At 38.7% G+C, this 15,000-nt stretch overlaps 2 protein-coding genes across 3 annotated transcripts in view; one reads left to right on the plus strand and one right to left on the minus strand.

The window, feature by feature from the left end:
* Nucleotides 1–15,000, minus strand: part of LOC135210740 (uncharacterized) — a 98,554-nt gene that overhangs the window by 30,015 nt on the left and 53,539 nt on the right. The gene's annotated exons all lie outside the window — the stretch shown is intronic.
* Nucleotides 10,874–12,211, plus strand: LOC135211291 (uncharacterized). The gene has a single exon (XM_064244609.1). The coding sequence runs from the start codon at nucleotides 10,874–10,876 to the stop codon at nucleotides 12,209–12,211; it is 1,338 nt and encodes a 445-aa protein (XP_064100679.1).

The following is a 15,000-nucleotide window of genomic DNA, read 5'->3' on the forward strand; positions in this document are numbered from 1 at the left end:
TTTGAGGTCATTCTTAAAACACATGTTGTTTTTACAAGGGATCTAAATGAAACCAGGAAGCTCCACGACTAATATTAAAATTACAATGAGCTTATACCTTTATTTATGGATTTATCACGTTCCAAACTTTCGTGATTCAGTTATATATATATATATATATATATATATATATATATATATATATATATATATATATATATATATACTTTTAGGGCATAGTTCCGGCGCTTGGCTATGAGCCAAAAATTTTATAATCTAATCTAATCTTTTAGGGCATAGTTTTTTTCTTATGCAATTTTCGTTAAAAGCAATTGCTTTAGTGGCATCAATAAGTTTCTTGCAGGTATCTTCATACCGACGAAGTTTTTTCCGATTCTCGTTCGTCAATTTCTGGTGAAAAATAGGCAGACTTCCTTTTTCCATTTATTGAATTTTGTCGCGACAGCTGTTTCCCCTTATGGCATTATCAAGCGACTACTGACTTACAATCTGGCCTTTCGGCCTATTTATTTCATCGTGTGGGAAGTATGACCTTGAGGTATGGGTACTGGTTAGTCTAGGGATTAACAGCTTAAGGGCGTTGTTTTGGATACAAAGAACATAAGGACATATGTACTGTGACAATAAAAGTGAAAGTATAAACAGTGGTTAAATAAATATTCAAAATACAATGCCATGTGCTAGTGTTTCCTTAAATGTATGTTTAAAATTTAATGTTACATGTTGGTTTTAGATAAAAAAAAAATTAAAAAAATTACATACAGGAATAAAAATTAAAATAGAAATCTAAATACAGGAATAAAAAAAAAAAAATATATATATATATATATATATATATATATATATTATAGTATGCAAAGGTTCAAGTCAGATCATTTCTGTGTATACATAAATGTGTATAACTTAAATTTGAGTGAGTGAGTGAGTGAGCGTGTGTGTGTGTGTGTGTGTGTTTGTGTGTGTGTGTCCAAATGGTCTAAGTTGGATAACGGCTGCAGATTCGTGTTGGGCGGGTTCTCAACGACCTGAGCTAGGATGTTACTTGGCTCTCGCTGGGCCCTGTCGTGTCTTTTAAGGGGCGCGATATTCTCGGTGGGTTGGGGCGTGCTGTCTGGTCCCTGTTGACTTGCGTATTCCTTCTCCTGCTGGTGGGGAGTATATGGTCCGACTCTTGTTGGACGTTCAAGGTCAGCTTTTGAATAACGATGCTCACCGCTTCGGTTATTAAGAGACGACCATAGTTGTCTTCTCTGTGCATGACCTGGGTGCCTTCTATGAGCTCTTGTAGAGATGGCTTCCTGTCGTGAACATCTATGTAATGTTGATGGATGGCCCCTTGATTTCTGTGAGCCAGCAGACGTCTCCGAAGGGTCGTTGTAGTGTGCCCGATGTAGTTTTGGCTGTGAGATTGACACATAACGAACTCGATCGAATTCACCAACTACTAACAAACAACGGCTATGCAGATCAAATCATCGAAGCAGCAATAAAAAAGAAAATGGACGAATTTTACCAACCCAACACGACGACGAAAAACAAGGAGAACTTGATTATTTACCATCGTGTACATTATGGGTCTGCATACAAGGAGGACCTTGTACTAAATTTTTCGAGTTGCTTGACGTAAAATTTAATTAGGAGAATATATACATACATAACATATATATATAGATATATATATATATATATATATATATATATATATATATATATATATATAATATATAGTTCAAATTCAAATTCAAATTCTAATGCTTTATTTCGGACATAAAAGGCCATAGACAAATACATACATATACACACACAAATTATATAAAAATTCTCCACACTCCAAGAGGACAAAATTTAAAATAAGTATGAGAAATGATTATGAAAGAGAGGTGAAAAATTATGATATGAATGAGATGCAGATAATGAAACTAAATGATTCTTCCTACTAAAAGGGCACATACATATGTAGCATCAGAACAAAACAAAGAAATACTATATTCTTGCATAAAGAGCGCACCAAATGCACTAAGCATAAATGAGGCTTTTCCAGTGTTTGAAAATAATAGAATTATGCAAGTAAACTGGGTGGGCAACCCTCTTCATAATACAGTTTTCGGAATTCTTCAGCCTTTGCAAGTAGCATGTTATGGTTTTGCGTCTCAGTTCTTGAAAAGATGGCTGACCAAAAGCCACAAAAAGAGCAGATGCCCTTGCATGCCCCGGAATGCCCAAGAGTCTTCGTAGGCTATCGTTGTAACATACTCTCAGCTTATTTATAGTTCGTTGTTTCGCTCTGACAACCAAAGAGATGCCATAAAAAACTTGACAAAAAGCTCTGAAAAAGCATTTTCTTGACATCTTCGCTACATTTTAAAAAGTTCCATATAGTCAGGGAGATATGGTGTGGAAAACACCAATAAGATGGCATTGCTATTTCCTTTTAGTTTTTTAATAGTAGGAGGGAACCTCTTCAGTATGGGCCTCTTCTGAAAACTCACAGAGATCACCACAATAAATCATTCCCTTTGCATGGTTGAGGGTGTGGTGGGGAAAGACACTCAGAATATTATCCGAGGAAGAGGATGTAAAATTATTTAATAATACTGCTTGAGTCTCATTGCCAGCTTTTATTAGTATATTATCGCCATAGCGTTTTAAATGTCCTTGTGGGTTGGTATCAATTTTTTGTTTCTAGGTGGAGTGATCCTTTATTGGTGGAGTGATCCTGTTTGCCTAGGTCGTCAACAGGGTTTTCCTTACCCATGTTGGCAGAGGTCGTCAACAGTGTCTGGGGTTCGCCATAGGACCCAGGGGTAGAGGAAACATCATCAATATTAGTTTTTTTTTTTTGTGGGGGGGGGGGGGGGAGTGGTTGGGGGGAGGGATATTTTAGCGGAACAAAATTTTCAGACTGCCTGTCACCTTAAAAGAAACCTCATTAGCCTTCCATAAAATTAATTTCACTCGTAGCCTCCATGCCAACCCGCCTGAACGAGGTAATAGACGTCGGTGGAGGCCACAGCAAGGCATGTTTGGCGACGCATCGGCACAAGATATGATGCTAGCAACATTCAAGAGAGCCAGTGAGAGCTGACCCCCGAATGTCCACTCCATACCCTACCCTGAAGGGATGGAAGTATCACCATGATTAGAGTGGCTCAAGTGTAAGTCAACCTGCTTGATAGGACTGAGAGCATTTCACGAACACAATCATTCCCACTTTAATCATGCGAGGGCCAATTTTGGTACTGAGATAGTTCAGCATGCCAATAAAAAGATACTGACATTCTTATGGTCCAAACACTCGGGTATTTTGTTAGACAACCACAGCTCCCACAATTGGTTTCGAAAATAATCCCAATTCCAGCAACGGTATTCCTTCCCAGAAATCATGACAGTGAAAGGAGAATAAGAGGTTGGATAGCAAGGTGGGAGAGAGTTGGTAAAATTTGAAGGAGGTTGAAGTAATAATAAGATAAAGAAAAAGTATGAGAGAAATTTGGTGTCGAACTGAGGAAAAATCGTCTTCGTATATCTGGTTAATGACTGTTACTATCGTTTGCGTTAAGAATCCTTGTTTTTATACGAGGTAACGTGCCACACACAGCCACACACGATCTGTATAACGCCCGTGATCTTCACAGCCGTGTGTTTGCAGCCTTTGTGGAGGTTTATTCAGTAATTACAATTATCTACACTTAGGTAAGTGTTAGTCCCAGTCGTTGAGTTTATCTATATGGTTGGAATAACTGTTATTATGTTATAACATATAATGTTGTTCACTATAATCTATATATTAATCTTTATATTATATACTATATATTATATACTATATATTATATACTTATCTATGGCAATGTTTGTAGGGATGGCGACGGCAAACAAAGACAACTCTGTTGAGCATATAACTCAAAGATGGCGGATTATTGGTGAGTGGCAGCGTGGTGTTCCGACACGAGATACTGCCGTCAGCATTGGAGTGTCAACACGCACAGTCCAAAGGTGGATATTCAGATGGCAGGAAGGAAGAGGGGACATTGGCAAATAGACCAAGGAGAGGACGACCACATGGAACAACACGACGACACGACGAACAAAACGTTGCAGCATCCAGAGCAAACTCCAAGAAAGCAGTGATAACCATCACGCAAGAATTGCATCTCCCGTGCACTCCACAGACAACCAGACGTCGCCTGCGGGAGCACGGGATCAGTTGTCATGTTCTGGCGGTCAAAGAAGAGCTAAAGGAATGGCACCGTGATGCTTGTCTGGGCTTTGCTCTGCAACATCTCGTTACGATTCCGATTATTGAAAAAATGTCATCTTTAGTGATGAAACTTACTTTACGTCGGTGGAGGCCACAGCAAGGCATGTTTGGCGACGCATCGGCACAAGATATGATGCTAGCAACATTCAAGAGAGAGCCAGGAGCGGCAGGGTTGGAGTTAATTACTGGGGCTGGATGTCGAGTCGCGGCCCAGGGGAACTAGTAAGGGTGAACGGCAAGTTGAATGCCAGGGAATATGTATTACTTCTAAAAGATGTGATGCTGCCAACAGTAAGAGCCATGACAATCCCTGACAACGAACCCATCATCTTTGTCCAGGACAATAGCCCCATACATACCGCCCACATTGTGACCGAGTGGTACACGAGGCACCCTGAAATTCAGGTAATGGACTGGCCTGCCAAAGGCTGTGATATCAACCCCATAGAAAATCTATGGGGGATAAGGAAACAAGAAATAAAAATGGGACCAGAACGGACATGCGATGCTATTGACCGATCAGTGAGAGAAATATGGGAATCCGTGCGACGCAGACCAAACGTTTGCAAACGCCTCGTAGCCTCCATGCCAACCCGCCTGAACGAGGTAATAGACGCCCGCGGTGGTTGGACCCGCTATTAACGAGGCCATTAATTTGTTATGTAGATATATGTATTCATACTCGTAAGGTGTATGAAGTTGCACATTAAGTGTAGTTTATTTTTATTTTTACATGCAATAAAATATTCATGTAAGGAATTAAATTTAATTGTTACCCGTTACCCATGTTATTTAATTATTTTTTCATGCAATATAATTGCATCCAAATCCTGTACTAGATTAGTATACCCAGTAATGTGCTCTTAGCATGGAATGATAAAATATTATCCTTGTAAAATTGATGCTTTGATGAATCATACAACCTACGGTAACAAAACCTGGTGTGTAACATCTTTGTGACCAGATTCGTTTATTATTGGCAATACAGGTAATTATAGGGCAAAAACAGATGCAGCCAAGCCCAAGTTGGTAAGTAGCCATTTATGGTTTTGTGATCCTTGGTCATATCCAAATAACATATCAAACGTTAACCATAATTCAAATAGTGGATCAAGGTGATATAAGATGGACGGATGGCAGAAGGACAGATGGAGAGAGAGAGAGAGAGAGAGAGAGAATACAGCTCCTTATAGGATAATGAAATGGAGGATAATACCGTCTGAATAATAGTAATATGAATAGCCAGTGCCAACAATATTTAAGGTTTTTTATATAGACAATATGATAACAATTGAAAACAATACCATGTGATAAGATTTCATAATTATTTTCCAAAATACATACTAAACATATTTATTAAAGCAGATGGTCTCAAATATATCCATCAGATTAATAACTATACAGGAATAAAAGTTCTCTCTCTCTTTCTCTCTCTCTCTCTCTCTCTCTCTCTCTCTCTCTACACTGTATGCAATTCTTTCGTTACCGTTCCTTTACTCTTATTATATCTCACCCCCTCCCCCCTCCACCTTTCTCTCTCTCTCTCTCTCTCTCTCTCTCTCTCTCTCTCTTTGTCCATATATATTTCATTCATTATTCCCTTTCTTTGCTTGATTACTCTAACTATGTATCGGTGAACGTGGGCCACTTTCAGGGCAAGAAGGGCATGATCACTCCGAGCCAGGCCTCGCGGGGCGACATCGCTTTTGTAACTGACTGTACATATTTCACTACCAGTTTTACAGCTCCTTCAGTCTTATCTCTTGAATGAATTATATAGATAAAACAACCCTTGCAGAGCATTCAAATGCATACGTTTCTTGTTTTTATTTTTACTTTTGTCCTTGTAATAATATAAAGCACAAAAATCTTGCTAGCTACAAGACGCAAGTCAGCTCATCGTTTGCATAATTCAAATTCAGCTGTATTGCCGTGAAAAAAAATTTACAGTCTTCACAAAATATATATTCATAAAGGGTTAAGCCTTGTTTATATGTATTTCGTAAGCTCAAAATGATTTATAATAAGAAACACAACTTCATTCTGCATCACTCAAGAAGTCCCAAGAGGATTATTCACAAACTCAGAATTGCTTTGATGTCTTCCTCAGGCTTTCTCTCACCAAGAAAGCGACCGTCTCTGTCGTTTTTCTCATCCACAAGCAGAAATACAACTCCTGCTGCCTTTCCTTCGATCCACGAAACCATCTTATCAGCAGTTCCATTAAATATATTGCCATGTTTCCTTCAAGAACTGCCCTGTCAAAGTTGGGCTGGACTCTCTCTCTCTCTCTCTCTCTCTCTCTCTCTAGTCTCGTTAATTTGGCGAAAGTTCTAATAACTTGGAAAATACGTAAAAGCTGATATACCTACTTAACTTTGCTGAATAGCTTATCTTTCCTCGTTCGTCACCTTCATATATATATATATATATATATATATATTATATATATATATATATATATATATATATATATATATGAACACCTGTAGAGGGCTTATAAGGAGCTCCCCAATGATCCCTGAATGCCACAGGACTCCTGGGCATGTCAACGGTCAGTTTCTCTCAGGTTGAGAAGAGCGTCTCCTCCCCCGAGCATCCCCCAAAAAGTTCGTTGGATTTTAGTGTCACCTATAGTATTTGGTACCCATTGGTTCATAGACCTAAGGAGAGGTGCCGGAGCCAATCACATCCTGGAGAGAAAATATCGGGGGGTTTGTGGGGTACGAGAGGAAGCCAAGGTTTCCCCTTGAGGGAGGAGTCAAGCGTTGGTCAAGCAATGGGATGGACATGCAGTTCCCCCCTCGTTGCGCTCTGCCGGGTTTCCTCGCTCGGTCTCAATCCGCTGGTACTGTAGATATTAAGTTCAATTTCACTCGGACCCTTGTGTGAATTCATTAGAATATAAGAACGGTGTTAAATTAATCACTGAGCGTTTGATTTCTGCATGACCAACAGTAACTAAAGGAGACCCACGCAACCCAGGTCGGGGTCATATATATATATATATATATATATATATATAGTATATATATATATATATATATATATATAATATACAAATATGATATATTATAATATATATATATATATATATATATATATATATATAATTGTATAATATATATATATATATATATATATTTATATATATATACATATACATATACATTATATATACATATACATATATATACATATACATATATATACATATATATATATATATATATATTATATATATGTGTGTGTGTGTGTGTGTGTGTGTGCGTGTTACAGTCAAAGTGTGAAACTAGCCATTTCTTGTAATGTCTAGAAATTTCAGTCGTTTCACGAAATGACTATTTCACTCAGTCATATCGTGAAACGACTAAGATATTCAGCTATTACGTGAAATGGCTGGAAAATTGGTGTCTGTCCTCATTACGCAACCTGGGCTAAAACTGTTTAGGGAGGGAGGGAAGGAGATTTTAGTTGCTATTCAGTGGTCTACTGCTGTCATACAGGTTATAAACTTGCCTACCGGTGTGTTGCAGATTGTAATGGCTCAGTGTAATTTTGAAGTCAAGTTTACAAAAGCGCTTTTTCAAAAATATCAGTGTAAAACAAAAATTGATCGCTAAAGAAGAGTACTATAAGACAATTAAAGACCTGAAGACAGCTGCCAGGGATCCATCTTCGAAGTCTCGTCGTGGATACTACATTCTCAAGAAGTAAGATTTTTTTATCTCTTATTATCGTTTCCGAACATACTTGAACTGAAACAGCCTACACCAGAGTTCACATCGCCACCCCACACCCATGAAGAGTCTCCACCACTCAGTCCGTCACCACTTACAAGACGTGAGCGTGAGATAACACAGGAAAGGAGGCGAGCAAGAGGAGAACAGCTCTCGCAAGCTTAGCTCATGGTAAAGCACAGCAGGTTAGACTCGAAGGCAGGGGAAGTAGCAGATAATGTTGCAGTGCTTATTCCTTAAGAGTGGCATAATCAAGACCAAGTATTCACGCATCCAATTTAATCTTTGTCCGCCGAAACTTCTCACTCAGTCTGATGTCAAACAAGATGAACAAGTTTCCCTTCGGCAGGCTTTGAAATCTACAGCCACTTGTGGTCAGGGTTTCTTAAAATGCGGCTGTGGTACAGGAAAAAAAAAAAAAAGTGTTCTACAAATCGATGTAATTGTTACAAGTGTAACAGTCGATGTTATAACAGTCTAACGTGTGCAAACTAGTGCCTAAGTAAATTTGTTCAACAGAATGTTCAAATGTGTTTTATAATTTTGACTACTTGAATTTATTTCTACCTGTACAAATAAATGAGTAACGTACTTCAGCGAAATGTTCAAAAGTGTTTTATGATTATTTTAATTATTTTAATAAGTACAACAAATAAGTAAATTCGTTCAGTAAATGCTCAAAAATGTTTATAATTATTCTAATAATCTTAATCATTTTAAGACATTCAACAAAATGTTTATATGTGTTATATGATTACTTTAACATACTTGTAGATGGGATTTTAAAAAGCACATAAATAAAAATAAAAATAAAAATAATAATAATGCTATGAATAAACACTCCCTCCCTCCCTCCCTCAAAAGTTTTAGCCAGGTTGTGAAATGAGGACACCAATTTTCCAACCATTTCACGTAATAGCTGAATATTTTAGTCGTTTCACGAAATGACTGAGTGAAATGGTCATTTCGTGAAACGACTGAAATTTCCAGGCATTACATGAAATGACTAGTTTCACACTTTGACTGTAACATTTATATATATATATATATTGTATATATCTATATGGATATATATATATATATATATATATTATTATATATATATATATATATATATATATATATATAGATATATATATATATATATATATGCACACACACACACATACACACACACAGACACAGACACACACACACATATATTTATATATATATATATATATATATATATATATATATATATATATATATATATATATATATATAATAAGTCATATCACATTTCCGTGAGTCACTTATACATATTAATCGAGTTACAATGTCCTTTAATATATAATTCGCTCTACCTCGGAAATTAATATATTTTCATATATGCTTAACCCGAAAGGGGAATTTTTTCTCGATAATAGACTTGCCTGGACAGGGCGCGAACCTATGATCCTTACAAATCCAGGTGGTGTAGTAGGATAAGCTTCACTGACGTTCCTGGATTTGTAAGGATCATAGGTTCGCGCCCTGGTCCAGGCAAGTCTATATCGAGAAAAAATTCCCCTTCGGTTAAGCATATATGAAAATATATTAATTTCCGAGGGTAGAGCGAATTAGATATTAAAGGACATTGTAGCTCGATATATGTATATATATATATATATATATATATATATATATATATATATATATATATATATCACACACACACACACACACACACACCACAGATATATATATATATATATATATATATATATATATATATATATATATATAAATATATATATATATATATATATATATATATATGGATATATATATATATATATATATATATATATATATAACACCGTTGGTATTACTATTATCGCAAAGTTATAAAATAATAGTAATAATAATATTCGTTAGTATTTACTATTACGCAAAGTTATGTTAAAAATAATGATAATTATCAATACGGCGTCAATAACCTCGTCGTGGCGACGCCAGGAAGAACTAACAAATCAATCATCAATACGGTAATATTACTACTACTGATAATTAAGTGACTAACTGAAGCGTCTACACTAAAGAGGGAAAAAATGAAGAGCATGGAAAATGTTTTACGGAAGATTATGACACAACTTGAACAAAAAAGGATTATTAATAAGGAATACAACTTCGATAAACGTTAGGTCAAATTTTCCAAAAATCAGAGACTCGTGTATTTAATCTCAGGAGGATGTTGGACTGGACAAAAGTGAACTTGTGATCACGGCGGAGGTCAAGAGTCGAAGAAGATTAGCAGGGATTCCTTCGACAGACCTCGATCCTCCAGAAGAACCGCAGGAACTCGTGCGAGGACCTGGACTTTTCTTTCGTCAGAATTGCACGAAGAAGTGGAGGAATCCTTCGGAGCCGAGCCGTGAAGCCTTTACGAAGACCTCCCTGGAAATGAAGACGTTGTTGGCACCAGGAGCGAACGCCTTCAAAGCCCGAATCCAGCGTCCGTTTGAAAAACTAAGCATGGAGAACAGCGAGTCTCTGGGTATAAACGCTTCATTCATCATGATTGCGACTTATTGCTTTTTGCTACTAGTGCTGTATTTCTTGTGCTGTGACCTGTATGTTTCTATCTGTGAGGACTGTGTAACCTTGTTTGGTTCTCAACAGATTCACGTTGGCGTACAGGACATATCCTCTTATAATATGGCGGATTCTCGTGATCCGGAAATCGTGATTGTACAACGTAACAGCTTTGTTACCTCAGCCTTTGCCGTCGCCATCCCTGTGATGGCATTGTTGGCAGGCTTGGCGTTTGCTGTTTTACTGTTTTCACAAGATTAAAGGAACACGAGATCTTGACGTCTTGGATATTAGTGAAGAAACCATACTGGAAGACAGTATGGAAACTGAACATCTCGATGATATGGAACAACTGGACGAGAATGATGACGACTTGGATACTGACTGTGACGACGTTGACGAAGTGGCTAGACTGGAAGACAGTCTAAACATGGAACAACTCGATGAGACTGATGATTTGAATACTGACTGTGACGACGTTGACGAAGTGGCTAGACTGGAAGACAGTCTAAACATGGAACAACTCGACGAGATTGATGACGACTTGGATACTGACTGTGATAAAGTTGACGAAGTAGTTAGACTGGAAGACAGTCTAAACATGGAACAACTCGATGAGACTGATGACTTGGATACTGACTGTGACGACGTTGACGAAGTAGCTAGACTGGAAGACAGTCTAAATATGGAACAACTCGACGATTATCTTCTTCAAATTGAAAAACTTCTAGATGACAAACTGCATTTAGAGGAAGATTTAAGATTAGCTCAAAATAAAGTCCAAACGCTGGAAAAGGTAAATGAAGAACAGACGGATACAATAACGACATTAGAGAGTCATCTGAGTGAGAAAGATCTCTTGCTCAAGAAGAGAGACGAAGAGGAAAGAGAGAGGGAACTGTTCTTCCAGCAGGAGATGGCTGAGAAGCAGAGAGAGCTGAAGGCCACTCTACAGAAGGAAACAGAACTCTGCCTCAAATTAAAAGAATCCGAAAATATGAATCAGTTGCTTGATTTGGAAAACGAAGAGTTCTGTAGGATGAATGAAGACCTTAGGAACGATTTACTTGAGAAAGAGAAGGAAGTCGACCTTCTGAAAGAATCCCTCAACCTTAAAACTAAGGAATTGGAGGAAGGTCAAGACAAACGGGAAATAATGAAGAGACGATTGGAGGAAACTGAAGAGGATAACTCTTCTCTCCAAGAAAAACTGAGGCTCGCTGAAAAAGAGAACGTAAGTATCCAGCAGGATGTCCTGATTATGCAGGACGAAAATCAAAAGCTCCAGTCACTTCTCAGCCAAGCAGAATCTGTGGTTATCTTGACAAATGAAATCTTAAACGCTGAGAAAACAAGTCATGAGTTACTAGGAGACGAGCTTCAAGTCATGAAGAACTGGGTGGCTGAACTAGGCGGAAAAAACGCCAAGATGAAAGGAGAATTAAAAGAAAAGACACAGGACATAATGTTACTAGAGAAATCATTAGAAACTGAGAGACAAAATAACAATACTCTGCAGGATGCTCTCCATCGTCTAAAAGAAATAGAGAACTTGCTGGAAGAACGAAGAAGAAAGAAGAGGGAGAAGACGAGGAGGTCGAGAGGCTGCAGAAAGATAATGAAGTCTATCGAGAACAAATTGAAAATATGGAGATGAAGCTGGAAAATAACTGCGAGGAGGCAGAAAGGCTATTCAGAACACTCAAGGAGCAGGTACATAAAAACAGCCTCTTAGTTAAGGAGAAGGAAGACGTAGAGATTGAAATGAAAAGGCAATATCAGGAGAACCTGAGGCAAAAGAACAGAGAAGCAGAGGAGCAGCATAAAAGGGAGAAGCAAATCCAGGATAACATGGAAAGCGTCCTCCGTCAAAAGCAGAGCCTGGAATGCTTGCTGGATTGTAAAGAAAAAGATATCATCTCTTTGAAAAACAAGGAGAGTGAAGCCCAGCTGGAAGTGCAGCGACTTCTCAAGGACTGCGATATGCTGAAAGAAAAGATTCAGCTACAGGAGCAGAATAGAATGAGAGAAGAAAAGCATCTCAGGGAACAGCTAAGAACACAGGAAGAGGCTTTGAGGGAACATGACAAATACATGCTGATGATGTTTCTACATGGGACTGCTCAGAGGAATTTCCAGCTAGAACACATTGCGCTGGAACATGGAGATAATATGATTGAAGAAGGGAAGCGAGAGAAGTGCACAGGAGGAACAATAGGAAGGAAAGGCACAGAGAGTGAGGAAGACCCCTGTGAGAAGGCCCGTGAGACAGAAGAGAAACAACGTAAGAAGTACTGGAACGCCCAGCGGGAGAAGAACGAGGATTACGAGAAACAATGGGAGGGCCTCAAGCACATTGTGGAAGATGTTCTTCACGGAGATGAATAAGGATCTTCAGGATATTCATCTTTCACTGAGAAAAAAGGCAATGGCTGCTGAGTTCCCCCAACTCGTCAGCCAAGGCACTGTCTCAAGGAACGAACAAACTTGCCTGGTGAGAATCAAAGGAATAATTTTCTGGAGGTAGGAGGACAAGCTCTCAGTATGAGAGCGAAAAGCTATTTGGAGAAAGAAGGACAAGCTCTCAGCTTCAGAGACAACAGCTATTCGGAGGCTGGAGGATGAAACTCTCAAGTTGAGAGCCAAAAGCTGGTCAGAGAACCAGAAGGCCACCATAAGGCGTAAGTTCTTATGCAAAATATTGGTTATGCAATGCATAATGGGTTGAATACTTGCATATACTCCTGTGGCAACCTCTGGCGCGGCGTAAAAACCCGTAAGTTCAATGCCTTTCATATATGCAAAACATGGGTTATGCAATGCATACGGGTTGATACTTGCATATCCTGTGGCAACCTCTGGCGCGGCGTAAAAACCCGTAAGTTCAATGCCTTTCATATATGCAAAACATGGGTTATGCAATGCATACTGGGTTGAATACTTGCATATACTCCTGTGGCAACCTCTGGCGCGGCGTAAAAACCCGTAAGTTCAATGCCTTTCATATATGCAAAACATGGGTTATGCAATGCATACTGGGTTGAATACTTGCATATACTCCTGTGGCAACCTCTGGCGCGGCGTAAAAACCCGTAAGTTCAATGCCTTTCATATATGCAAAACATGGGTTATGCAATGCATAATGGGTTGAACACTTGCATATACTACTGTGGCAACCTCTGACTACTGTGGCAACCTCTGGCGCGGTGAAAAACCCGTAAGTTCAATGCCTCTCATATATGCAAAACATGGGTTATGCAATGCATACTGGGTTGAATACTTGCATAGACTACTGTGGCAACCTGCTCGCGCTGGTCGTAAAAACCCGTAAGTTCAATGCCTACTCATATATGCAAAAATGGGTTAAAATTGCAATGGCATTACTGGGTTGCAACTTGCTATACTGTGGCAACCTTGGCGCGGCGGTACTAGTTCATGACCTTTCATATATGCCACATGGGTTATGGCAATGCCGGGTAACTTGGGCGATACTTGGTCGTAAAAATATAACTGTTCAACCCTGGCGCGGCCTCACGTAATTCAAGGCCTCATATGCAAAACATGGGTTATGCAATGCATACTGGGTTGAATACTTGCATATACTACTGTGGCAACCTCTGGCGCGGCGTAAAAACCCGTAAGTTCAATGCCTCTCATATATGCAAAACATGGGTTATGCAATGCATACTGGGTTGAATACTTGCATATACTACTGTGGCAACCTCTGGCGCGGCGTAAAAACCCGTAAGTTCAATGACTTTCATATATGCAAAACATGGGTTATGCACTGCATAATGGGTTGAACACTTGCATATACTACTGTGGCAACCTCTGACTACTGTGGCAACCTCTGGCGCGGCAAAAAACCCGTAAGTTCAATGCCTCTCATATATGCAAAACATGGGTTATGCAATGCATACTGGGTTGAATACTTGCATATACTACTGTGGCAACCTCTGGCGCGGCGTAAAAACCCGTAAGTTCAATGCCTCTCATATATGCAAAACATGGGTTATGCAATGCATAATGGGTTGAATACTTGCAAATATTACTTTGGCAACCTCTGGTTTGGGTGAAAAAAAACCCGTAAGTCAACCCTGTGCTAAAAACCCGTAAGTTCAATGCCTTTCATATATGCAAAACATGGGTTATGCAATTCATAATGGGTTGAATACTTGCATATACTACTGTAGCAACCTCTGGCGCGGCGTAAAAACCCGTAAGTTCAATGCCTTTTATATATGCAAAACATGGGTTATGCAATGCATAATGGGTTGAATTATAGTACTGTGGCAACCTCTGGTGCGGCGTAAAAACCTGTTAGTTCAATACCTTTTATATAATCAAAATATGGGGCATGCAATGCATAATGGGTTGAAATGGTTTATGCAATGCATAATAGGTTGAATTCTTGCATATACTACTGTGGCAACCTCTGGAGTGGCG

This window comes from Macrobrachium nipponense, chromosome 4 (genome assembly GCF_015104395.2).
Source record: "Macrobrachium nipponense isolate FS-2020 chromosome 4, ASM1510439v2, whole genome shotgun sequence".
NCBI lineage: Eukaryota > Metazoa > Arthropoda > Malacostraca > Decapoda > Palaemonidae > Macrobrachium > Macrobrachium nipponense.